This window comes from Sturnus vulgaris, chromosome 9 (assembly GCF_052056855.1).
Source record: "Sturnus vulgaris isolate bStuVul1 chromosome 9, bStuVul1.hap1, whole genome shotgun sequence".
Lineage (NCBI taxonomy): Eukaryota > Metazoa > Chordata > Aves > Passeriformes > Sturnidae > Sturnus > Sturnus vulgaris.
This window is the reverse complement of record NC_142251.1, coordinates 4126881-4154327: the sequence shown is the minus strand read 5'-3', so window position 1 is coordinate 4154327 and position 27447 is coordinate 4126881. Positions and strand designations below refer to the sequence as shown.

General features: G+C 44.2%; 2 protein-coding genes across 18 annotated transcripts in view; both read right to left on the bottom strand.

Annotated features, from left to right (window-relative positions):
* Positions 1-127: 127 nt before the first annotated feature.
* On the bottom strand, positions 128-17907 carry C8B (complement C8 beta chain). The gene is made up of 12 exons (XM_014870563.2): positions 17618-17907; positions 16150-16276; positions 14958-15099; positions 13562-13703; positions 11399-11531; positions 10590-10787; positions 8826-9066; positions 6913-7041; positions 6018-6181; positions 3783-3936; positions 2123-2191; positions 128-730 (listed from the first exon to the last, which is right to left on the bottom strand). Exons 1-12 carry the CDS (start codon positions 17758-17760, stop codon positions 579-581), a joined length of 1794 nt encoding a protein of 597 aa, XP_014726049.2. The 5' UTR covers positions 17761-17907; the 3' UTR covers positions 128-578.
* Positions 17908-18027: 120 nt separating this feature from the next.
* DAB1 (DAB adaptor protein 1) overlaps positions 18028-27447 on the bottom strand; it is a 413546-nt gene continuing 404126 nt past the window's right edge. For all 17 annotated transcript variants that reach the window (XM_088169651.1, XM_088169658.1, XM_088169652.1 and 14 more), the window contains one exon: positions 18028-26317. Coding sequence is in view for 1 of the 17 variants with exons in the window: in XM_088169659.1 (XP_088025785.1) it covers positions 26273-26317 (45 nt within the window). In the remaining 16 variants the exon portion in view is untranslated. The remainder of the gene's footprint in view (positions 26318-27447) is intronic.

The window sequence follows — 27447 nt, the reverse complement described above, 5'->3', positions numbered from 1 at the left end:
AAGGGCTTGGAGCAGGCTGGGATGGTGGAAGGTGTCCCTGCCCATGGCAGGGGTGGGAACAATACAATAAATTGGGAAAGGAGGGTAGTGAGGCACAGTGGCTCTAAATGTCACGTTAGATGCTGTCGTGCTCATTGAGATTTAGGCTTTAATATGCTGGATTTTGCTGCACATGACACAGCTGCCTTCACAGAAGCTGTGCATCAGTGCACATCCTGCTGCACGTAAGATCAAAGTGTCTCTTCTTATCTCAAAGGAACCTTCAACAACAAGACAGTACAATTTGAAATCACGCAGCTACCAAATACAGACAGAGATAAAGCTTGTCTCATTGCAGTAAAGACAGGGAAGAGGAAAAATATTGAGGTCAGTAAGCACATTCAATCCCACGGGAGAACTGCACATCCAAAGGTGTGGTTCCTAACACCCTCCCAGCTCCCAGGGTCTTCTGAAATGTTTCTGATTTGGATGAGACCCATGGGCAGAGAGAGGCCAACTCAGAAGTCCAGTGAGGTGATGTCTTCCCAAGCAGTCTGCCAAGTGCCCATCGGTTCTGTGGGAGCTCCTATGGGTTCCCTCTAGCAGGGAACTGTCTCAGAGTCTGGCCCTGAGCACCAGGAGCCACCATTCTGTGGGGCAGGGTTGTTGCATTCTCTCCTTCTTGTCCTCTGACCTCCTGAGCATGGGGACCAGCTGGCCCAGCACCCCCAGTTTCCATTAATAGCAGCATCTGGGAAAAAAAACAAACAGAAACAACCAATAACAAAGCTGGAAAAGACCATCAGAAACAAGCAGCTCTTTCCATGGGAAGAGCTGTCAGCTCCTATGAATTGTATTTGAATACAAACAGCTCTGCCCCTGTCCACATCACTAACAATATACTGGAGTCATTAACAAGGAGTGATTGTTTCAGAGATGTTAATTCTCTGTTCAGCATTTCTAGTGTCTGTTCAAACTACACTTCAGGAAGACATGAAAGGGGGGAGAAAAGGCAATTAGCTTTTTACTTGCTTGAAGGATGTTTCTCTCTTTGTCTTAGTCCAAGCCTAGATGGGAAACAGACCAACTAAACTCAGCCACATTTCGAGGTGGTAGGGGCAGTGTTAGCACTTCAGTGAACAACAGCTTGACTATTCAGCTTTCCCTCCATTGCTTTTCCTATTACACTGATTCTTCTGGACCCTGAGCATGTGAGTGACATAAATTCAAAATACTGAGAATCACGGAGGCAACACATAAAAGGAGGAAATGGGAGCGAGAAATGAAGTTACAGTGTTGACAAATGGATGGATGTGAGCTTTGGGAGGGTTGGATGTGACTATGAGTGTGAAAAGCAGACTGAAGTAAGGTGTCAGTGACTCCACCATTCAAGGCTCCATGGACTGCCTTAGAAATACCCAAAAATTGACCCCCTGTTCAGTGAAATCTTGGCTTAAAGTGCATTTCAGCCTGGCTCAGTTTGGACACAGCCATGCAGAATGAGTACTGGGTAAGGCTGTAAACAAAGCCAGTGATAAATGCAGTGCATCAAATTGTGGGTTGGTGCCAGAGCTCTGGGTGCCTGGGATCTGGTATTATTTAGCATCTAAATTAATGAGCTGGAAGAAGTAAACAAAATGATTAAATTCATAGATGGTCCTAAACGTGAAGGAGTTAAGAACATCAGTCAGGAGACAGCAGATACATAAAGTGACCAAGAAGCATTAATAAATGCTTCAAAACAACATAATAAGATTTTAAGATTAAAATGCATGGTAGCATATCTGGAGGAGAACAGTTTGCAGCATGCTGGCTTTATCAAAGGGAAAAACTTAGGAAACAGAGCTGTTTCCTAAGGAGGAGACCTGAGGCTTTCCAGGGATTGTGGACTAGGCAGGAATTCCTATTTTGATACAACTGCAAGGCATGTACATGGAAAAATAAAATCTCCTCAGGAGGGGACAGGAATTCAGAAGAGGGCAGGGAAAATACATCTGTCCCTTTGGCTGGGGCACAACTGGGGGCACTGGGCCGGGCAGGCTGGGGACAGCCAGGGCTGGCATCACTGCCCATCCATCATTTGCCATCCCTGGGCAGTGCTGACTCAGCTGGGATTGTCTCCTGGGCGCTGGGTCCCTCTCACCTTTCCTGCTGCTGATCTCACAGGCAGAGCCGCGGTAGCCGAGGGGACACAGGCACTCACACTCTGCTCCTGAAAGCAAGCACAGATGGTGGGAATTACAGAGCTGGAGCCACATTTCCCAGCAGGCACCCACTTCTCTCCAGCTGCACTTCATCTTCTGGGAGGAAGGACAGTGGGTGAAATGTCATCATTTTTCTCCTGTGCTGAAGGCATCAATGCCAATAGAGAGGGGAGCTGTGACTGCCCTGCACCCCCTCTCACCTCCCCACACATTTGTTCCTGCCCTGCAGCTCAACCTCAGTCTCACTGCTGCAATTCCACAAGCCAGGGGACCACAGAGTCCTCCTGCTCGTCTCCAAAAGAGATCACAGAATCCTGGAATGGTTTGAGTTGGGAGGGACCCTAAAGCTCATCTCACCCCATCCCCTGCCATGTGCAAGGACACTTTCCACTGTCCCAGGCTGCTCCAAGCTCTGTCCAGCCTGGTCTTGGACACTTCCAGGGATCCAGGGGCAGCCACAGCTTCTCTGGACACCCTGTGCCAGGGCCTCCCCACCCTGACATCCAGGAATTCCTTCCCAACATCTCATCTAACCGTGCCCTCCCTGCAGCCTCCTCTGGACTCGCTCCAGCAGCTCCATGTGAGTATTTGGGATTTCAGCCCCAGCACTGCAGGTGGGGTCTCTGGAGAGAGCTCTTGGTAAAGCTGATAAAGAACAAACTGCAGCATCAAGGAAGAGCAGCCAGGACAGGAATATCCTAACTTGGCTTTGTAGCAGAGGACAAGCCCAATATCCCTGCTCTGGATGCACATCCCATGTCAGGAACATGGAGAAGAGCTCCCACCTAGGAAAATACATGGTCATTTAAAACCTTTGCTGGGAAGATACTAAATGAAATACTAACATGGACTCGGCTCCTACAAAGTTATTTAAACAAGGGTCACCATGAGACAAATGCCTGAAGTGCTACAATCAGCTGGCTGGTACCTGAAGTGATCGTTTCTGCATTAGATACAATTTGATGATAACAATTCTCATCAGGACTTTTGCAGATGCAGATTGGAATTAGGCACTTGACAAAATGATCCCTTTGTTAGAAGCTCTCATCACATCATATATCTCCTGTCTAGGCAGAGCAGTTTTCATTTAATTTGATTATTTTTCCTCTTCATTTTTTAAATCACTGCCTGCTTACAGAGGACGACAGCTTCTATCAGAAACAGGGGGAGGTGGTGATCACTGTGCTTGGCACTTATTTGGTGCTTTTCATCTTCAAAACCCTTTCACAAACACTAATTAATGCTGAGACAGTAGTCACTTCTCCAGGAGGATGCAAGCAATCTTAAAAGCAAAAAGAGGAGACTTAAAGATGTCAAGGATTTTTTTTTAAATGCATAATTGAGAAGCAACAAATTCTTCTGTAAAACGGATACAGATAATGGATACAGATAATGGTCACTCTCTTGGCAAAGCCACATCCCTTGACTTTACTGTACTTACCAGGTCTCTACAAACAGAGCAACTTTAAAAACACAGAGTAATTCCCTGATAAAGACATGACAGGACAAACTAAAGAGCAGCTTGCTTGCCCCGTGCTCCCCACAAATTCCCAACTGATTAGAACCAGGAGGGTAGAAAAGAGGAGCAGGACCCTGTACCTCTGAGGAAGGGGATGCCATTCCCATGGCATGGAGCACAGTGACAGGAACTGGTCTCCAGCTGGAACTCATCCAGAGCCCGGCGCAGATTCTCCTTGATTTTCATGGAATCAGCCAGGTCAGAGGGAGTCACCAGCTCATACAGTGGCTCTGCCTAAGGGGAGGGCAGAAACTGCATTAATTCCCAAGCTCAGAACACTGTGAGCATGCCAAGGCTCGGTGGTGGCACAGCTGGAGGGGGAAATGGAGGCTGTGTGGCACCATCTCCAAGTTCCCCATTTCTATTTGCTAAAACCTTATGAACAACAAGGCCACGATGTCAGGAATACTCCCAGGGATGCTCCCCTTGGTTTCCAACAGCAGAGCAGCTGGAAATGTGTAACAAAATCCAGCAGCCAATCTGTTGGATAAGAAACAGGTTAAGTTGCACAGGAGTTTCATCAAATCCTTTCTCATCTATTTTTCTGGTACAGACATTTGTAGATCAGATTTGCTCAAACTTACATTTTCTGAGTGATGTCTTACTCTGATTTTAAAAAGGTCCCCTAAAAACCATCCACAAAAACCTCGTCCTACAGCCCCCCAGCACAGCCAGAGGCACCAGTCCCAGGGATTCACATCAGCACTTCCACCTTCACCACTCCTGCATTTCAAGGCTGGTTTTTATCCTTATGGAGCCCAGATAAGGGTCTCATTGCCTTCCAGAAGGGAGAGGATTTGATCTCCATCTGCAGATGGGGAGAGAAGACAAGGGTGTGCACAGCACAGTGAACGTGCAGGGACCAAGGAGACTTTGGCTCACTCATTTATTTTCCTCCTGAGAACAAGGGAAAGTTAAAATGGGGTGTCAATAGTGCCAGTCACTACTGCCAGTGGGATGATACTTCCATGTGCCATCAGAGGATCCATCCCAAATTCCCATCCTCACTGCAGAGATGCAGGCCACACACAAGAAGCATGAAAGATCACCCTCCTGCTATCACAGGCTCAAACTACAGGAACTGAAGAATGTTCCAATACAAAAAAAAAAAAAAAAGCTCATTTCCTGCTGCTGTACATCCACTCTTCATCAATTATCTGTGATCCATACTTTGCTTTTTGAATTCAGACCATACAAATGAGGAAATACACTAAGAGTGACCTGCCAAGTCTCTCCAGCAGATGATTTATGAACTGATTTGCTTTAGTTTTCCCTAACTAAGCATTCTTGGGCTGACATTTAGTCACACTCCACTGGTACTTTTGATCTTCAAGCCCCACAGGGATATTGGTATGGAAATGAAGATACCAAATCCAAATTACATCCGCCTGAGGCTTTTCACTGGGCAGCCTGGTCAGTGATGCCAGGCAAGACAAAGAACACCTCAATTCCTCATGGGAGGTTTTTCTGTGTGGGGGATTTGGTGCAGAGGGCTGCATTTCTCTTGTCTCCTGCTCTGAGACCTCCCAGTGCATTTCTGGAAGGTCAATCCACAGCACACCAGGGGCTGCAGCAAGTGCCAGATGGGCACTGGCTGTATTTCCAAATTCCTGATTTTTCCTTGCTTCACCTTTTTAGAATTCATCTCTTTCTTGGGAAACAACTCCCTTTTACAAATATAAAGATTTCTCTACCTAAAATTAAATTTTACAGTGGAAAACAACTATAACTCAACTTCCACCTCTACCAGTCCAAACTCCTGTTTAAAAGGATGTTCTCTTCCCCCTTTGTACTATTTCATACTATTTGCATTTCTAAAACTCTCCAGGATCAAAAATCCTTGACCCTTCAAAGCCCAACTCCTGTTTTTAAGGTTCAGCTAAGCTGCACAAACACCCAGGCATGCACAATGAACCACCTGACCTTCTGAACCAGAAAGAATGGTCACTGATGCTCACAGAAGTTGATAAACATCAAGGAAAACAGAATATTTTATAGAATCTTATAGAACATATGCTGCCAGATACAATTTTTGGTAAGCCATACATTGGTAAAACAGAAGGTGGATCTGCCTGGCAGGCAGAAAGAAATGACATCTGCACAGCCAAGTTAAAGGGTTACAGCTGTTTACTTTGTGTATTTCCAACCACAGTCCCTTTAAAACATCACACCTTTTCATTTCTGAACACTCACTTAGAGAAGCTACACTGCAGTAAGGTCTGTTATTCCTGTTTTGGTGGCTTTTTCCCTCTAAATCCTGTTTATTGAAACACAGAGCTCTCTGTGGGGGACGGAGGCAGTGGAGGGGGCAGTACCTTCAGCTTTATGATCTCAGGGTTGTACTGCACAGCATCTCCCCACCGCTGCAGGAGCTCGGCTGTGGGCAGGTCCTTGTGTGCCAGCCTGGTGATGTCCTCGCTCGCCCCACCACGCACCAGCGCCACGAAATCCTCCACCAGCTCTTTCCTGGCTGTGCTGTCTGCAAAAATGCACCCAGGAAAGTGCCCAGCTCTGCCCAGCTTGGGGCTTTGTGGGCTGCAGTTACCAGCCAGCAGCAAAAACGCTGCCGTGCAGGACCCATCCCGCTCAGAGGGCAAAGGGAAAACGCCACCGGTGCTGCTCACCCGGTTTAATGCAAAGTGTGTCCTGTGCTCCTCCTGCTCCCTCGCAGGAATTCCCCATCCTGCCCCCCGCATCCCTCCCCTAAATTCCTTCCCCATGGTTTTAAGCTCACAGGTCCTTCCACAGCCCCATGCTCCTCAGCACCAGGAATATTCCCTGTTCCCCTCCACGTATTTCCAGGTCCACACTTGGAAATGTATTGCATTTCCTCCCACGCACATCCCCAGCTCCCCACATCCCCAGAGGCTCCCACAACACCATCACCTCCCTGTTCTCCCCATCAGGATGCAAAAAGAGGAGTGCTGGGCTGCCCTGCTGAGAGCTGGGGGTTGATATTTAACACAGCACTGGCCAGGTGGGAAATGCTTCTCCTTGGGATGCTGAGCAGGTATTTACTCCCTTGACAGAAAATCTTGGAAAAACCCCAAGCTCTGAGACATTCCCCCCTCTGTTAAGCCTGGCTGGGGTTAGCCAGCAGACTCAAAAGTGGCTGTGAGGGACTGGGGAAATATTTCAGGCTGGCAAGATCACAAAATCTTCCTTCCACTGTGACAAAGAAATGAAATGGCAGAAGTGTTTCATGCTTACCTCCAATCTCTTTCAAAAGGGCTTTACAGCTAGCTGACTCTACTCCAAGCCCCACAGTGACTTTAACAAGATTCACACCAATGTTAAAGCCCTTCTGTGCACATTTCTGGACATCACTCAGAGAAAAACCTTAAATACACAAAAATGGTAATGTTTTAATACAACTGTTTCATGTTGTATGTCCATGTACACAGAACATGAGAGTTGGTAAGTACTTTTGTTTCAGGAAAAGAAAAGAAAAGATACCATGAAGATTATTTTGGGGGGTAAGTTTGATGCTTAACAGAACTATATGAAATGAAATCACTATATTTTACAGAACTCTGAAGCCAAGTGGAAATGCAAAGTGAATGCTGGAAGAGGAGGATTTTAGTCGCCCACCCAGCTGTACTGGTTAAGCAGAGATGCAGTGGGTGGGAAAATAGTGGGTGTCTAATCACAGATTACCCACCACCCCTCCCCATCCCCAGGATCCAGGTTTTTTAAGAGAAATAGATGAAACAGCTTTTCCTCCTTTTACCAGCTCACATCTCCAATTCTCTGCTGCCTGAAGAGCCTTAAGTGCTTCATGGAAATTTAGACTGAATATCAGGAAACATTTCTCCACCAGAAGAGTTATCAAGCCCTGGAAGAAGTTTCCCAGGGCAAGGGTGGAGTCACCAACCCCAGAGGGATTCACAGGACATGTGGATGTGGCACTTGGGGACCTGGCTTAGTGGTGGCCTTGGCAGTGCTGGGTTAACAGTGGAGTCCATGATCTTAAAGAGTTTTTCCAACTTAAAGGATTCCATGATTCTAAGATGTGGCAGAATGCATTCTGTGTGAGAGCAGAGCAATACCAACCATGTCACACAATATGTGACAGCAGATCTGCAAAAGAAGATTTCAGTTCCAGCACAGACAATAAGAATATAATGAAGGATTTGAAGAGAAAAACCTGAATTCTCAGACTAGACCTACAAAACCCTGCTGAGAACTTACAGCCCAGTTCAGCACTTGTGTGCAAACCTTGTTATTGCTGCAGGATCCTGATCTGGGCCAGCAGACACTGAGCATTTTGGTGCAAACAATAATACATTTAGTTCAAACAAACATGGCTCGTGATGGGCCCACAACAACTCAGAACAACAACAACATCTCAGCAACAGCTGAGAAATTGGGAAACTCTGTTAGAATTTGAATACCTGAAATGTGAATCTAAATTCTGTCCCTCTCTCTGACTCCAAGCTAAGGAACTTCCCACACAGCAGAAGAACAAACCGAGTATTACACAAAGCAGAGGCCAGTAAATGCCTCTGCAAACAGACAGCAGAGGCAGCTCCTCACTGCCCTGCCAATGAATAAATAATTGAGAGTGCAGCTATTGATTAATGTCACACTGCTCGCTCTGTCCTACACAACAACCATCATTTCTCACAACAAAGGGAGCCAGAGCCAAAGAGCAGGAGCAATGTCAGGCACAGGAGTCACCCAGCAAATTATTTACTGTTTCCTACATGCTGGAAAAGCTCTCGAGGCTAAAGGTGTTTCAAAACTGCCATTTAGAAGGCAGTAGAAAAAGAACTTGCGTGAAGGTTTTCAAAGCTAACAGAAGTGCTAAGATCCACCATTCTCATTCATCTCAACATCTTGTCAGCCTTTAAAATGTGTTGTCTAAAATACCTGCCACAGGGCCTTTCTTTGTGAACTAAATCCAGCCCATGATGCTGAGCATGCTTTGAAAACCTCTTTACTCTCTCTCCCAGCAGCACTCCCACATTTCCTGCAGGATTTCTTTGAGATGCTGCTCACTCCTTCTCCCATCATCTCCCTCTCCTGCCCTCAGACCTGAGCCATCCCTGTGTGCCTGCAGAGAGCTTTTCCCACCCAAAATCCAGCCCCAAAGCTCCTCCCCAACCACCAGCTGCACACACCCGCCTTGCGGAGCTCCTCGCTGTTCATCACCAGGGTATATTCATAGATGCCTCCGAGAGTGGCCTCCTGGATGAAGTGTGTCCCAAAATCCCTGTAGAGCTCCCGGTATTCCCCGTAGCTGTAATCCGTGGGGAGCTGCCGGAGCCGCTGCAGGAACTCGTGGTGCAGCATCAGGGCTCGGGGCTTCAGCTTGTAAACACCAACAGCCAGCTCAGAACGGGCGTGGATGAACTTGCTGGACTGCAGGGAAGGCAGGAGAACCCAGCAGCAGTGAGGGATGGCATTCTCATCGAGCATGAATTTGTTATTTGCAGTTAAACCATCAGCGCTGGTCGGGTTTATTAATTTCACTACTGCTTGCAACTGGAAATCTTATAACTGGAAATCTTCTAATTGGAAACCTCCTAACTGGGCCAGTTAATACTTTACTGGGGTAAAGTATGTAGCCCCATACAAATACACTCAGTGTTCACAGAGCTCTGTCCTCATATCTCCATCTAGAATGGTGGAAAGCAACCATTTCACCAAAAGGTGAAACGTGTCATGTAAACATCCAGTGTAGAAGTTCTAGAGCACTCCATCCAGCACTTCATCACTCACTTTACTACTTCTAATAGTAAAAGTTCCTGAGGGTCAGGCCATGGGTGGGACACAGGAAAAGGCAGGGTCCAGGTTCTGATGTGCCACATCCAGAATGCAAGGACACCTCAGCATCCTGCAGGACTGCTTTACCCCAATAAAACTTTATCTTTCACGAGCTCTCTCCTGAAAAGTTCTGACATCTGAAATCATGATTTGTGTGGGAAATGGTCATTCTCTGGCTGAGCCAGATTTCATATTTGGATTTCACAGAATATGCCCTTATCAAAACTGAAAGGCAAGAAGAAAACACAAACACTCTCTCATACACACGCACATATCTATATGTCTCTGTGTAGATGTGTAGACATGGATAATTTTTTTCTCTCCCCTTCCTGGCATAAAAGTTTGGAACAGAAAATGTCTTCCATTATGTTCAAAGGATTTAGTGTTCAGTTGTCTGGGCCAGCAGGACAAGTACATCAGGGAGGGAATCAGTATAGAACGCTGCAGCTTAAATAATAAAATCAAGACTTAATATCTGGTTTCTTTATGGATATCTGTTGCTTCTCATCAACCTCTGATATTGTTGTGAGAAATTCAACTTTGCAGGAAGCAAATGCAAGGAATACTTTGCCATTCCTGAGTACACTTTATACTGAAAGGAGACTCAGATTGGTGATACTATTACACCACTGATATGAGCTACCTTTGCTTATGGCAATAACAGATGAGAAGAAAGAACATAAAGGATGGCAGTCGTAGGAGTTATAGATTCAAGTTGAACAGGCTTCTTAGTTTCAATTTTTCACTACAAACATTGCAAGGTGGGTGCCCAGCAGGGCAGAGGACAGACCACACTGAGAATCAGAGAACATCCACAGCTGAAGGGACCCACAAGGATCAGAGTCCTCTCAACAAGTTGTGGCTGATTTCAATGGTCAGGCAGCCCAGATCCCAGCTGAGAGCTGAATGGAAAAGCTCCTGGATGCTGCAAACTCAAAGGAAGGCATTGTGGGGGTAGTCAAGACTTGAACAAATGGCAGAATCCAGCTGGGGAAAGGATTTGATTTATCCCAGTCCTGGCTGCTGACCTGAGGAGGAGCCTCAAACCAACACACACACACACACACACACACTTACAGGGAACACGTTAGCAGAGAATTAAGTGGAGCAGTGCTTACACTGGAAGAAAATCTTTTCATCCTCTGCATGAACTTCTTGAACCTCATGTCATTTGAATTGTAACCAAGTTCAAACACTTTTGGTATTTTTATACCGAAGCTGAAGCTTGTCTGCGAAGCTTTTGCCCTCAGGACACTGCTTTCATAATTTGAGTAGGAGTCATATTCAGTCATTGTAAATTCATATTTGCCTTTGGTCTAAACAGAAAGGAAAAACAACACATCTCATTTCCTGCACAGTGATTGTACACCTGAAGCGTGGGGAAGGAATGCAGACACAAATATACTTGTGAATTAATGCTTGCACTTTGAAGATGAAAAGCCTTGTATAATTGCAAAGCACTATTATTATTAACACAGGTACTTCAAGAATACTTGATTTACAGCAGCAGGAAAGCTCCTATCTCCTCCATACTGCAAGGTCCTCAGGCTTTCACTTAATATGTCAATCTTATGCAAAGAAGGTGAAATCTTAAACACAGGCATCAATTAAAGTACAAATTCTGAAAGGAAAAGGTTTCCTAGTGGGCAGCACTCAAAAAACATCGAGTCATCAGAACCACTAAGGTCAAATATATACTATTTAAAATACAGCTTTGATGAATGATAGGAACAAGTTTTCACACAAAGCATCATGAAGTGCGTGGGGTATGAGGATGTTCTAGAATAGGGTAAAAATCAGCCTGATCCTATTGTGTGTCAAGAATTCTGGGATTTTTTAACAAAATGATTCAGCAATGAAGCTTTGGGCACTAAATCCTTTGGGATATGTGTGTGTAAGTTTATTTGCAGGCACATCTGGCACATACCTCTGGTATGTAGCTCTCTATGTTGTATGGCTTCCTGAACCTGGTGTCTGTGATGTAATGGGGAGAACATCCCCCAGCATAGTACCTGTGATCAAGGACCAACCCTTCCAAGCTGTTTGTGAAGATATTCAACCTGTAGACAAAGAAGAACAGCAATATTTTATGGTTCCATCAATTCAGAGCTAAATATTAAATGCCTTGGCTGAGAAAGGCAAAAGGTTGTTTTATTTGGCCACAGGCTCTTTGTTTCACACTTCTTTATTTTGAAACCTCAAAAGAAAACTCAGCCTCTTTCACTGTCCAACAAACCCAGGTGCTGCAGAAGAACCTGACTGATGAGAAAGCAAAAGACAGAGTTGAATTTTGACCTTTGATCAATATAAATGGCAATTTTCATCCCCCAGCTGTGAATGACACCAGTGTTATTGCCACCAGGACTGGCAGCTTTGTGGCCTTTACTGGAGCTCTCCAGGAAGAGCAGAACAAACAGCACCAGCCAAACCCCCACCCCACCAGGCTGCTCACCCTGAGCATCCCCAAATATCCACAGCATCCATCAGAACCTTCAAAGACAGCTTTGCCAGTCCATGCCATCAATCCAGACTTATTTTTATTCACACTTCTTCATTCTGGTTTATCAGTCAAAATCTTTGCCAGGTCGGTCAAGGGTCAACCTTGAGGTCAGTAGATAATAATAAAAATTGTTGGGGAACAAGAAAAGAGCAACAGCTCAAGTAATCCTTGAAACCACAGGGAGTTTTCCTTTGATTTCAGTGGATGATGGACAGAACCCTTAACCTGTCTGCTCTAAGAAAGGATGCAGCACTGCAGCTTGTGGAGATGAGGAGATGAGGAGATTAAATCCCATCACTTGCTTTTCCCATTGCTGCTGGTGGGATGAAACTTCAGTAAAAAAGCACCCCATAAAAAACGATCAGCACTCCAGGACTCTGTTGGATCTGCCTCTCCTGATTTTGGGGAGAGAGGCTTGCATGATAATGACTCTGAAGCTGTAAAAATATTAACTCTAATTTTAGAACAATCTGGAAAAAAAAAGGGAAGTCCACTAAAAGCAAATTACTGAGCAATTGTAGCTTCAAAGAGATGAGAAGCATGTTCCTATAATTGTCCAACATTATTTTTAATTTTGATTAAACTCAGAAGTACAAAGCATTAGCAATGACATGTGCAGCAGCCATATCTCCAGAGAATAACGAGAAAATTATATTTTTCCTTGCAATATGATTTTCCTTTTTTTTTTATGTAAAAAGCAATTTTTTTCCCTGCAGAATAAGGAAAAATAACCCCTCTTTTCACATGGCCTGATCTTACAGAAAGTTGTCACAATCTTAGCCCGCAAAAATGGAATCAATTCAGACTTAGATTTTAATCCTCACAGAGCTGCTAATATGCAGGTTTACCCTACCCCATTCACACAAAGCACAAAAATTCCACCACCTCCCATGTTCATAGAAGAAATCAAAGGAATTTGAACACCTTTCCCCCTCCCCACCAAACCAATACAGGGTGTAAGGATACAAGCCCAAGGAATCATGGAATGATTTGGGTTAGGAGGGACCTTTAAATGTCATTTAGTCCCACCCCCTGGCACGGGCAGGGACATTTTCCACTATCCCAGGCTGTTCCAAGCCCCATCCAACCTGGCTTTGGACACTTTCATGGATCCAGGGGCAGCCACAGCTTCTCTGGGCACCCTGTGCCAGGGCCTGCCCACCCTCCCAGGAGAGAATTTATTCCCAATACCCCATCTAACCCTGTCCTCTGGCAATGGGAAGCCATTCCCCCTTGTCCTGTCACTCCAGGCCCTTGTAAATCATCCCTCCCCATCTTTCTTGTTGACTCCTTTAGGTTCTGAGAGGCTGCAATTAGGGCACCCCAGGCTGAACAATCTCAATTCTCTGAGCCTTTCCTCTTAGCAGAGCTGCTCCATCCCTCTGATCAACTTGGTGACCCTCCTGACCCTCCTCTGGCCTTGCTCCAACAAGTCAACGTCCCCCAGGCTTTGGATCAGGTTCCTGGATCCCAACTCACTCCTGGATCCAGCAGCTGCTCCAGCTTTTCTCTGCTCAGTGTTTGTCTGAAGTCACATTAATCATTCTCAGCCTTCAGTAAGAGAGCATCTCACCAAAGTCACAGACCTACCCTTTTGCCAGATTCTCTATTCCCCAATACTCTTCCATCTTCTGGTCACATTTCCTGAACACTTTTTTGCAGTTTTTCTCATCTGACTGGTCCCCACAGTCGTCATCCCCATTGCAGAGCAGCCTCCGTGCAATGCATCTCCCTAGGATGGAAGGGGCAAGTCACTCATAAAACAACCTGTGATCACATCCCTGCCATAGAGTCTAGGAGCAAAACAGAAAATTCCTGGAATGAATGGTTCAAATCTGGCTGGAAAAAAAATAATTCTGTTCTATCTGCATGGATCCCCAAAGTCCATCTGCTCAGTTTCACTCAAAGGCGTAATAATCTTAAAATTCCTTGCTCATATTAGGAAAAAACCCACAATAATTAAAAGTATAAAAAGTATAGAATGTTTTTGGTAATCTCTTTTTCATTTTGAGAGAACAAACATGCTGTTTCAGCAGGCCTTGTATATGGTAGTATCTTTTTCTCTCTTCCCATGTCCACAATTATTGAGTATTTTCAATTTCACCAAAACACAGGAAGATGGAGAACAGAGGCTTTTCCTTTGCCTCATCTCAGGTGCTGAGCTCCTGTTGCTGTCACTTGTGCTACAGATTTTGCTGATATAACCAGGTTATAATTTCCTATTTGGATATTCTAAAGGTGGCTACTAGACTCACTCAAAGTCACTGACACAAACACAAGCATGGAAGGAGCCAGGTCAATTCCTGGCATCCCTCTGGCCCTGATGACTCCTGCAGGAGCACAAAGCTCAGCACAGAGGCATCAGAAGTGACACCAGATTATCTGAGCAGCACCACTCCCCAGTCCCCAAATCCTTACTGTTGGAACCCTGGGTACTGGGAATTTTAGGCTTTCTGTGCTGACAGGCACTGACCCCCAGGAAAACACTGCTTTTGACCTGAGGCCGTGGAGAAGGCTTCCAAAATTGAATGATAGAACTAAAATCACTGGTCTGTGGTTTGAATAGAAGTGTGTAATAACACATGGTAGAAAATCTAGAATTTGAGGGTTTAGATTATAACAATGTATACAGGATGGAAATTTTGGGGTGGGGGTTTCTTTCTTCTTCATCTTGTTCTTCATGGGTCTAGGTGGTACTTTTGTGATTGGAGAGAAAAATCCACATTGTGGGTCACAGGTGGTTGGTTATTGGGTTAAAAGTAAAAATAATTTTGGTGCCTGTTCTTAATTGTACAGTTTAGGCTTAAAAGGCTTTGTAGAGAGAGATATGTCACCATTTTTAGCTTGTTAGCTAGAAGTGCTGTAGAACTCACTGTAACATAGATAAGAATTAATAAATATCTGAGATCAAACACGAAATACTGCCTCTCGTGCATTTAATCCCGACTCTGGCAAAGAAAAAAGAAAATAAAACCCAATACTTTACCTGTAACTGCACACACAAACCCATCACACCGAACTCTGTTCCTGCAAGGACTGCCTGTGACACAGTCCTCAGCTTCTCTGTCAGAGTCATCACAGGGATCTCCACCAAACTGAGAGGGCTGTTCCAGGCGGGCAAATCTGTACTGTGATGGAATGAAAAACATTGACTCAAGTGCACAGAAATGGTGAATTTTACACTCCTCTGGTTGAAAAACAAACTTTGTGTCGCCGAGATCTGATCTAAGCACACTCTGTCATATTAAAAGAGAAAAGTGTCAGCTCAGAAGTGTGATGCTGGTAATTTGCCTCGTTTCAAAGGTTTCTGATCTGCGACAGTTTTAATTTTACTGAGGAAAGGTTGGGGATTGGGAGGGATAAAGGAAAGTTTGCTTTTCTTTGACAGTTTGTTTAAATGAGCCTGACAGTGCAGTGCAGGACTTTGCAGGAGTAAGGAAGGATTCAGTTCCATCTCCTCTCTTTCAATTAGTGCTGGTAACGACACCCCTTGTTATTTTCTGTCAGTGTATTTACTTGCCCCTCTGTATCATTAGGGATTTTTTTCCGCCCACAACACTGCTGTGAAGCAGTCAATTACTCTGTCCAATATGTTAGCCCTCCTTTTTTCCCCCCAGCTTCTGAGATTAACTCTTTGATATGAAGCTTCACTCTCCCCCCAACTCCCATCACTGTTTTTTTCTGCTTAAGCCTGGGAACAGCTTCTCCAACTTGTTAGCAGAGGTCTCTCTAGCAACGGGGATTTTGCTCTTCACGCTGTTGGGATCATTACTTTCATTTGATGAGGCTTCTCGGGTGGAAAATGCTGTCTGGCAGACAAGAAAAAGCATCTTAATCCTCAGAGGCACCGAGTGTCTCCAGGTCCCACAGGGGACCATTAGTGGGGAAGGTGCCTCGCAATGATGCTGGAAGGACAGGACTGTGTTGGAAAGTGCCTGCAAAGCCAGGCCTTACACCTTCTCAGGACAGTGAGGCACCCTGGAAAGCACTGCAATAATTTGGGGTGGTGAGCTGAAGAGCTAAAATCCACCAGAAAGCAAAACCCTCCATTCTCACCTGTACAGAGCTTTCCTCGGCAGCCGCCCTCGGTTTGCTCAACCCCACGGACAAAAAGGACAAGGCTGGAAGGAGGCCTCACCTCCTGGCTTCTCGGGGGTCCCCAGACCACAGACACTCACCCTTTTCTTCTGGCAGGGGTCACACTTGCTCCAGGAGGACCAGGAGGAGAGGGCACAGTCGCGGGGCTGCGGTGGGACGCTGACGGAGCGGGCGTGCCTGTCCCTGGGGCTCAGGGACTCCTGGCCACTGTGTCCAACAACACCAGAGCTTCAGGCTCTGAAACTGTGAGCTGTGAGGACCTGGCACCTCAGCCTATGCCTGTGTGAAACCACACACCAAGGACAACTAACACTCACCACGCCTTGCATGCCACCTCTGGATTTCAGTCCTAGCCCTGGCGGATTGATTCCACTGGCACTGATTCTGTACAAAACCCGACCCACTCTCCAGTGCCAGCATGAAAATAAACCCATGGTCCACCCATCTGGGCTTCCCCTCAAGCTGTGCAAGCACTAAAATCTTCACCACCAGCTGCTGCCCTGGCTCCAAGGTCAGATACCTCCATGACAAACATCAGTCCAAGAAAACTCCTGGCATGCACTCAGCATTTCTGAAAACCAGGCTTAAGTGCCTCTCTTTGCCCAGCAGCCCATTGCCACTAGTCTTAGATTCTACTCTCAGCTCATGAGTCATTATCCCATTATTCCCTTTCAACCCAGTAACAAACCTGAACCCCAATGTGAGCCTTTACTCCTCACCCCAGCCACTCTCTCACTCCCTCATGTGACAGCTGTCTCCAAGGTTTCCACAATGCCACAGTTAAAATGCTGCCTCCTCTTTTGGTGGATTCAGAATTTCTGATTAAATCCTTGTCCCAGACAAATGCTCCCTTGTTGCACCTCCTTCAAGTGGGGAGCTTTAGTAAAATGTTGGCAATAAGTTTCTTTTCATACCCAGTTTGACAAGGAAACCACCACAGCGATGTTCCCAATTCTTCCACCCCGACAAGCAACAGCATCAGCTGAAGCTTTAAATATGATTTAGTGCCTGGCATGGGGTTCCTATTATAGCATATTAAAAATCACATGGAATAAAGGAATTACAAAACCTCATCAGCTTGCTGAGGCATGAAATCAAAGCTCAAAGTTCAGAGAACAGTGCAAAAATATAGTTAGATTGGAAAGATTACAAGATGTAGTTGTCTGAAACAGCAAAATCTATTACACCAGCGGAGAAAGGAACAGCTCTCAGGCACATTCTCACCATTTCTGCGCTTGAAGGAAACCACTCCGAGTGCCCAGCACTCTGTGGGGCAGCCAGCACGGGAGGAGGCTGCATGTTCAAACAATCCCACGTTACAACACGAGCGTGGCAATTTGTCAGCTCCAATTTATCACCAGCATTGCTCCTCTGAAGGCAGAAACGCTGCCCCACGCTGACTTCAACACCCCGTCTTTCACCATCCATCAGAGACACAGGAATCACTCAGCACAGCAACCACAGCCTGGACAGCACCAAAGCTGAGCTGCTCCTGATGGTTCCTGGTGTCACCCCGTGTGTGGGGTGGCTTCAGGAATTGTCACTCACCCAAAGCCACGAGCAGTGTGGGAGCCCAGCAGAGCACAGAGCAGCAGCAGCAGCAGCACTCGGATGGGGCACAGAGTGCTCATCACTCCAGTGAACCCACACCAACACCCCACCCTGCCTGCCCCTGCAGGTCTGAACAGCATTAAACCACCAAAAGAGAAACTGCAGAGCTGCTCTGCCAGCCTGCAAACAGCAGATGACCCAGCACACCTGGCAGGCTCACAAGGTAAACGCTGCTGCTGTTAGCACACGGCTTTCCTGAGCGGGGAGGGAGCAAAGCTCTGACCAGGAGCAATTTGCACTTTCATTGGTAATGCTCCTTCCAAGGGACGGGGGAAAATGAATATTTCAACAAACGAAACGTATTTGAGTCTTGGCAAGAAGGAAGTGGTAAGTAAACTCAAGTCGGCTTTCTAGGAACAGAGTGCAGAATCATTTATTTATTGCTGCTTTTCATGTCTGTCTTCCAGAGGAAGGTCAGACACAGGCACAAGCACTTGTTCTCATGCCTCAGGGAAAGCCTTATCCCTGAGAGTGCCCTTCCCTGTCTGTCCTGCTGCTGGGGAGGACAGGAGCCCCAGCCCTGGCTGGGCCATTCCACAGAGATTCTCTGTTCCACATATCCAAAGTCTCCAGGCCATGAAAGCAGGACCTGTCAGGGCATCAAATGTAATGTCTCTGTTTTCTTGCTGCTACACTGAGTCATTCTCTCTCTTAAATGGCCCTGGCTGGGCTGAGAACTTACCAGAGGCTGGTTGCCATCAATTCAGTTGGCCTTTCAAAGGCAGATCAGACAGAACCTGGAAAAGTTTTTCTTTAGTTGCCTGTTGAGCCTTCATATCCTGCTGCTTCCCCCTCCAGGTACAGCTTTTGGATTCTTGAGGCACAAGAGTCTTTCCCTTCATTTTCCTATTAGTCTTAGCCTACAGCAAGCACCGCAGAGAGAGCAAAGTTCTCTGAATCTGTGTTTCCCTGCACAAAATCAGGAATATCACTGTGTTTTCCCACCCTTCCCCTTGCTGAACAACGTCTTTGAGACAGAGCCTGACTCTGTGCAACTCTGGCTTTTAGCAGCACAATCTCTCACCCTGGGATACATCTCTGAGTGTATTTACAAAGAGTAAATACATTTTAATTTGTTCATTATGGCAATGCTGGCTGCTATACATAAAATTATTCACATTCACTAATACCAGACAAACCCAACAACCTCAGTGCCATTACCTGGCCAAGTACTACACCTTAAGGTCTTACAGTTACCTTACAAATGACATTATTCTGCCTGTGGAGCCATGTCCCTGCTAAAGAAGCAACTGGCTGAGGCATCTTTCTGGTTTGGCAGCCTGATGATAACGATTTAACACAGAGAGGCACATTAACCGAGTCCTTGCAGGAATCTGCTCCAAATAAAAGATTGTATTTCAGGCAGCCCTTTTTTAACACAGAGTTACTGAGCACAGTGATAAACTGCCCTCTAGACATGGAGGACAAACTGTTAGGGGAGATGATTCAGGCTGTGCAAACCTTTCTGTTTGCCTTTTTTGCCTGATTTTTTTTCTTCCAAATGACTTTGCCCCAGCCTGAACCCAAGATGAGCCTGTGTGATAGAGCTTGCTCAACCTCTGGCACAATTGATTCAGCTGTTAATCATTTGTCCATGACAAAAAAGAAAACCAACAAAAAAACCCCCACTCACAGAAAGATCTCTGCATCCACAGGACCTTTGCTGGTTGGGAAATACAGCACATATCCAATATTTCAGCAGTAAAAGATAAACCAGGATTACAAACACAGAACACCCTCTAGATATAACTTCAAACAATGACAGTGATCCCAGCTTGTGGAATTTTCAAGCTTCTCTCTGCTGCTCGTCTTTGTTTTGCTGCCTCTCACCACACACATCTCAGTGGTGAATATGCACAAGTGGTGAATTACCGCAAGTAAGTGAGAATAAAACAGGAGCAAGGACCCAAGAGACAGAATTTCCTACAGCTCAACACACTTTTCAGAGAGAACTAAAAAGCACCATCAGCTTTTACACATAATTTACAACCTGATTTAATTAGAGGGAGGTCTAACACATGAAATTTATGACAGCAACCACGTCATTCTCTGCTTTCTCAGGTCCACGGATCAGGGGAATGTTGCCTTCCCTGTGTCTTCTGCACTGGTGGCTGTAGCAGCTGTGGCTTTCTGATGAGCTGAAGCCCCAAACCAATTCTCTACGTTGCTGAATTAGGATTCATCACACTTGAAAATCAAATGCCCACCATGAAAACGGAGCCTGCAAGTGCAACACATCCTTTGCAGAGTTCATATCCCAAGTTCGTGAGCTTTGCTCCCTGTAAAAAAATCCTCTACAGTTTCACCAAACAGGATGGTTCTTTAAATGGCAGTTTCCTGTTAAAAGGAAAACTGAAACACATCAGAGCTGAAAGATCTTCCCTAGGAAAGATCAGACTGGAGCCAGCAAGTAGCTGTTTACAGAATTTACAGAATCAGTGCACCTCAAGACAACACACACAAACTTGTTCTCAAACTGGAAACAGCATTTTTTGAAGAAAAAGATAACTTATCATCTGTGTGTCAAATAAACAGAAAAAATTTACAAAAAATGCAACATCTCACAGCATTGTAACTTCTGCTCATTTCAAATACATCTCACTTCTGACACCTCTAATAACTGTTACAGAAGACAAAGATGCTACAAAAGGGTTTCTTTTCTTTGCAGCCAGTACCTGGCAGTAATTCTTCCTAATCCTTTATTTTCACAAATGTCTGAGGCTGAATGGGCAGAGATTGCTGCCTGTTAACCTGATTTTCCTTTAATCTATTGTGATTTCCTTTCTTTGCTGGTGAGTATTTATAGAAGTGGTGCTACAGGAGCTATGAAACAGGGTTTAAAAGCCTGCAAATAATTTCAGATCTTAAAAGACCTTATTTTTTTTAAAAAACCCCCAACCTTCTGTATCTAAAAGCCCCTTGAATGGGCAACATCTGAGGCTATTTTTCTCATTGAGATTTTTTCAGGTGCTGATAAAACATTTTAGGGTGATAGATGAGCCACAGGGCAAACACATCCATTGAGATAAGACTATTTAAAGCTCTAAAAACTAATAGCTGGAGAGCTGTTTCACTAATAGACCTGATATTTCCTGCCTCCAGTAGGATAATTTCAGAAAGAGACAGGCCATGTTACATGTACTCAGGAAATCCTATCAGGATATCTCCCCATATTCCTCACTGTCATGAGCTGAAATGTGTAATTCAGTTTCACCCCACATTCAGACAGCAAGTAAAACCAGAAAAAAACCCCACCAAACCAACACCTTTATTATTCCCCATGCCAGTCTTACCTCGGGTATTTAAAAACAACATAATAAAGGTTTTTAATGGGGCTGATCCTAAAAAGCAAACCAGTGTGAGAAGACCCAATTCACAGAAGACCTCAGCACAAGAGAGAAATACTCTTACAAATCACGACTTTTGCAGCAGTAACATCAAAGCAGAGCCAGGAGCAGGAGGCTGAGTCCCAGGATGGCACAAACAGGAGCAGAAGGAGAAGCCAGGAGCTGTGCCTCCACTTCTGCTGCTCACATGGACTTTCACTGTGTTCCCACAGCACTGTGTGCATCCCACGTTGGCTCAGGGAGGAAATTGCAGAGAACAGACTCAAACCTCTGTGGAAAAATGCCAACAGAAATCCCCTTCCATTCCTTTGACATGATATTCTTCTGACTGAGAACAGCATTAGACAGGAAAGCAAGAAATATAAACCTGACAGGAGTTCTTCAGAAAGAAAAGAAAGGAAAAAGGAAACAGTGCATGAAAGTATATTTCACAACCTAAAAAACAGCCAGAAAGAGGTTACCTGCTCTGTTGAAGCAACTGTCACCGAGTAGTGATTAAAGCACAAAAAACATTGCCTTTAATCCAACGTGAGGGAGTGAAAATTGCATATTCCCAGTCTATACAAGCAGCTGCTTTCCCAGAAGCCACTGACATGGAAAGGAGAGATCTGTCAGCGTTCTCACTGCTGTAAAACCACAGGCTGATTCTGCAAACTGTCTGCTAATGAATTTCTCATTACTGCAGGAGATCATGGCCTTAATTAGCATTGGTTAAATTGGGACCATTTCTTGAAGTGGTCATGTATGAGCTGGGCACTCTCATACAGAATAGAGACTGTGAGTTACAGCAGTATTAATGTGATACAGCACAGAAACACAGCACAGTAAGAATACATTATTATCCCTTCTGCACACACAGAACAGATCCTTCCCTCCCTCCTTGGGATTCCTCCTCCTCACCACTGCCAGACCACACCCCAAACCTCTTATTCTGAATTTTTAACTGAGTTTGTACAGCAGCTGTACAACATGAGCCAATTCTTCTGACTTTTCAACCAACTGCACCGTGAGGGTACCAGAAGAGGATCAACAAGATTAGATTTAGCCTTCACTGTAAAAATGCATTTTAGTTTAAATCCATGCTTAGCTGTGGCTTATTTAAGTGGATGTTTTGTAGCTGGTTGAAAACCAGAGATCACATTCTTCCTTCCAAGGACACCTGGGTACAGTCAGCTACACACAAATCAAAATGCCATTAACACTGGTGTGCTTTCACCACAGCAGAATAACCTTTATTCTCAGGTGGGATCCAAGTATTTCCACAACGTTCATTGACAAAGGCAAGGAATGTTTCACCATGACCTACTGGGCATTTTGAGGAAGGCATAAGACATCAAAAAGTAGAAATACAGTAAAATATATGTGCACACATCCACACCTTTCTCTCTCTCCCTGTATATAAAACATGTATTTCTTACACTTAAATTTTACTGCATTACTCTCTTGGCAGAGAATGGGAAATTTCCTTCTCAGCTGAGCTTTATTATCAGTTCTGTGCACGTTACTGGAAATTTTGGAGGAGTTCTGCTTTCAAAACTGTCATGTTTAAATGCACATCGTTAATTTCAAATCCCACTCGAATGAAAAAAGCCAGCAAAATTAATTTCAGATTCTCATGCCACAAAGATAAACCAGCTTTGGGAGCATCACACAGCATGGGCTGTCCCAGGAATGTGGGATTTTGCAGATGATACAAATACCTCCTGATTTGGGATGCTTATCCTAAAACACCCAAAAAGAGGCCAAAAAAGTAGAGGCAGCAATTAAAATCAGCAAGTTACACATCTGCAAGATAAGCAACACTTAGTGTTAAAGATTAGTTATTCCCCAAATCGAGGATTTCCTCCTTTCCCACGGATTTCCACTGTCAAAAATAAAGGCCATGCCAGACACCAACACTGCATTTTAAGTCTGGCAGAATTATCCCAGAGGAGCACAAGCTATGAAACAAACTTACTGAAATGACACCTTTTTTTTTAATGTTTTTATTCATAACAGTATTACATGGTGTGTTACAGAAATTAATGGAAAAGTTCTAAAAATTTGTCGGTTTCTGTTGTTGTTGCTGAATGCTTACACATAAAGTTAAAAATAATGTGTCCGTGTATGTTAACAAATGGTCATTATCTGAGGTAAAGTTAAAGTAGGTTTAGAAATGTACTGCAACAGTCATTTTATCTTTCTCATCTTTATTAAAAAAATAAGTGTCAGAATGCAGAAATAAAAATGAATGAAAACCACGGAGTAAACATTTTTGCAAAGAAGGTGCCCAGTACGTTATTGAGATGAAAGGTTTCATCAGACACTTGGATGACTACGATCTATCAAAATATCTCTTCATGACAGGTAAAGATCAAGAACCTACGGGGGGGATGGTAACAGGATGGCTGGTGGGGTTCCCTGGTTTGTAAATTTAAAGTGACGAATTTAGTGCTAGTGAAGGATGAGGGATTGAACAATTGCACAAGCTGGATATTTGAGTTATCTACAATACTGGTACAGTGCAGGGGCCCTGCAGCCCTCTCAGCTCAGCATCCCAGCCACGACAAGGACGATCATGAGACCACACAATCCAGAATCTGCTTTTATTCATGGGGGGTTGGCAAAGGTAGGACAGAGGTCCGTGGTGATGGCCCAGCTGTGTCCTGGCAGAGACACCACAATTCCAGCCTCATTCCCTCGTGAGTGATCTGCTGCCCACAAATGTCATCCTCTGACACATCCACCTCTTCTCTTCTCTGTGTTTCACCCCAGAACTGGGAATGCACTGATGACACAAAACCTCCAATGTCTGTGATGAACCAAAACTGGGTTTGTGGTTCCATGTGCAGGACAAAACCCCAAAAAAAAAAAAAAAAAAGCTGCTGAGGAAGAAAGTAGCACCACTGTGCAAATATCAGGAAAATATTCTGACAGACATGTCCTCCAGAAATGCTTTTACCTCTGCTTTTAATCCTGAAACACTCAATCCACCAAGTTTTAAATTATCTCCTCCAGTTAGAAAACTTGATCTTCCAATGGGAAAGCAAGATTTGCTACACAGCTGTTTGCACATGACTGAGGAACAAGAATCAAATGACCATGGGTGGGGATAAAATTCTCCTCTCTGCAGGTTCTATTCACAGCTAATTTCTCCTTCACATACATTCTGCAATGCACATTTCTCTAATTTCTCTAATTCAAAATAAAAGAGCGGGATCGTGTTGTGAGATTTGGTTGCACATACCAACAATCACCACCCCAGTTATTCTGCCTGCTAAACCACTTTTAGCCTATAACAGAGATGAAACAAAGTAAAACATTTATAACTCCAGGCCTATTTTAATCATGACAAAAATGTAAATCCTAATGTGTCAATTTAAAAACAAAATCTGCACAATAACCCTAAAAAACTGATTAATCCTTTGATTTCTTTAACCTTTTTTCCTTTTTCTATTTTTCTTTTTTTTTTCTTCTTTTTTTCCTTTTTAGTGTTAAACCACTAAATTCAATATACTGTAACTGCATAGGAACATCAGGAAAACACATTTGACCTGTATAACAATTCTCTGTAGGGCAAAAATATATAGATTCTTTATGAAAATCATGTGCTAAACATATGAACCCAAACACTGCACTTTTTGCTTCGTAAGTGTAAAAAAAGGAAGTTTTAAATTCTTTTCGTTCTGCATGTAAACAGTTGGATGACTTCTATGCAGAGGTTCAAAGGAATGTCAATGGCAAGTGATCTCTTGTAAGTGGAATTATGTCTGTGTGATAACGCTAGACCATAAAATCAAGTGTTCCCATTAATTTCACTCGTTGCTGACAAGCTGACTGCTTTTGGCAAATGCACTTGAGCTTCAGCCCATTATTGTTAAGCATGTGAAAAAACATATGTGATGTGAGAACCACAAACTGGGTTTGCCACACCTCCCAAGCACTGCAAATTGCTACCTTCTCTACTGTGTAATGGCATTAGTAAAAGAATTTTCATAACATTTATATTTACAAAAAAAAAATGGCAATTTTCATTCGAACTCCTTAAAGCCATTTCCCCTTAAACATTTAAAGAGTTTAACAGTAAGATTTTTTTTTCAAGTTATAAAATAAAAATCCCATTTGATTTTTTTCTGATGTACAAAAAGTGATAAAGATGAACAATTTTGATCACAGAGTCAGTTTGTTATTCCAAAATCCATGCCGTCCTTGTCCCATTTGTCAAGTCCGCTTCATCCAAACTCCTAAACCAGAAGCATACCAGCATTATTTGGCAAATGATTTTTTTTTTTTTCATCAAAAATGGCACACAGAGAAGAAAACACTTGTCTGCATAGCATTACAGCAGCAAGATACTGAAGAAATAAAAATATTCCTTTTCTGCACTTTGTTTAGAGTTTCCTAGGAAATACTGACTCTTTTGTCTTTCCTCAGTGGGACTCGATGTCCTTTCTCTACCCACAACATGAGTATTCCAACAGAAAGCAGCATTTCTTCCTCATGATGTGCTAGAACTTAAAGGTCCATTTGGCAACATTTTCAGTCAAGGATGGATAAACAACCGAGTTCTGTTCTGTGGTTTCAAGTTGGGAGTCATTTCTGCAGGAGGTGTTTCACTGTTACATCTGTCACTCATACAAAACTACAGAGTAAGAAATAAAAAAAGAAAGAAAAAAAACCCCAAACAAACAGAAAAAAAAATAGGAAAAAAATGACACCACCAGTATTTTGTTGTTGTTGTTTAAATATGTCTGCATAGGGGAAAAAGAAGGGCCAGGATCAGCCTGATGTAAATGATGATGAAAAACATGTCACTGTGACATAAAAAGTGCCAACTCGTGCCCCAAAGGCTGCTGAAGGATAATGCCACTGCTACATCCAGACTCTGCTTTTTGCTGAAAAGAAAAAAAAAAAGTAATGTCTAAAGCCCAATAAATTTCAGATGCTCCTTATTTATAGGTGGCACACAGAAGGTGACAAATGTTTAAAAGAAGACGGAGGAGTAAGATTTCCTAGTCTGGATACCCACCACTTGTGGGGACTCGTGGTATGACAAGCAGGGGGAGTTTTTGTTTTGTGCTGCCATAGGAATCTGCCATTGGTTGCCAAAAAAAACCACATCAGGAACACTCGTAGAGCCAGTCCAGGAGGGCAATCTCTCTCCTTTGCCAGACAAAATCAATTGGAAAAAAAGCATGAAAGCCAAAGGCCCGCCAGGTTGTTGGGTTTCGTGTGAGTCTTGCAGCACCACAAGCCTGTAACAATGCTATTTCTTAGGTCTGTTAATCTGCGCGTAGAGAGGTTCTGCTTCCTGGGGACAACAAAAATAAAATGAGCAGAGATGTCTCCAGACAGCATTTCCAGAACATTTTTACAACATCTGCTTGAGAGCAGCGATACCTGGTGAGTGAAAACCCACAGGAAGTGTTTGCTTTCTGTGCTGCCTTGAGCGATCGTGGCGCCCCATTTGATTGGTGAAGAAAATGGGAATTATTCCAGAAAATGAGTGTTTTCTACCCATTTCCTCCTCCAGCACTGGCCATGCACCGACCCTCACTGCTGGGCATGGACATATGAAGGAATTAAATGATAATTTACAGGGCTGGATGTTTGGAAGTTCCGAGGCTGTACAAAAAAACGCTGAGATTCCCCCCCAGCAGCACAACAGCAGAACATAACTGTGGGTTTTGCACAGCTCAGGAGAAAACCACTTGCAAACAGAAACCCCCACGGAAAGCTGAGCTAAATGAAGCTGTGATGGGATTTAAAACAATAACATGAGTGGCCCATGAAGAACGAGGAGCGCCAGCCCTGCACAGTTTGATTAGGAGTCTGTGGAACCATTAGTACGATGGTTACAGCTGGGAGCATGTCAACTTGTTAACAGATACTTTCTTGGGAATTTCCTGGATGTGGGAGGTGGGAAAAGCTGCCATGTTCTTCAGCTGTTGCTCCACAGCTGACACACCCTGTGCTTTCTTAACACTGCTCATCTCAGCTGCAGTGGGAAGCAAACCATCCGTGGACCCTGGAATCCACTCCACTTCATTTCCAGAAACTAATTTATTAAACTAAAAATGACATCTAAAAAAAAGGAACAAGACAGGCAGAAAGGCTAATTAATGCCACACTGCATTAACTCTCCACAGCCTGATAAATATTCAAATACCACAGCACGACGTTGAATTTAACCACGTTAGAATCAACTCGTGTTACAGCAGCATTGGGAGGAGCTGACTTTTGTGTGAAAAAAACCAAAAACCCTCAGAAGGTTGGCAAATCACTGGGCACTGAAGAGCACAGACAGGCCTGCCAAGGCTGGCACAGGATTTTAATCACTGTTTGTCAAAATGATGCTGGAGAACAGCCCAAGGGTGGATCCATAGGGTGCTCAGGGTGCCTGGCCAGTGCTCCAGGCTCTGCCCCAGCCCAGTGCCCTGT

What these genes read in the sequence shown, in the direction of transcription:
- C8B (XM_014870563.2), bottom strand. Translation starts at nt 17,760, where the DNA reads ATGCTGTTCAGACCTGCAGGGGCAGGCAGGGTGGGGTGTTGGTGTGGG. An exon ending in ACCCCTGCCAGAAGAAAAGG is followed by an intron (nt 15,100 to 16,149) that starts GTGAGTGTCTGT and finishes ATTCCATCACAG; the next exon opens with TACAGATTTGCCCGCCTGGA. An exon ending in TAGAGAGCTACATACCAGAG is followed by an intron (nt 10,788 to 11,398) that starts GTATGTGCCAGA and finishes CTTTCTGTTTAG; the next exon opens with ACCAAAGGCAAATATGAATT.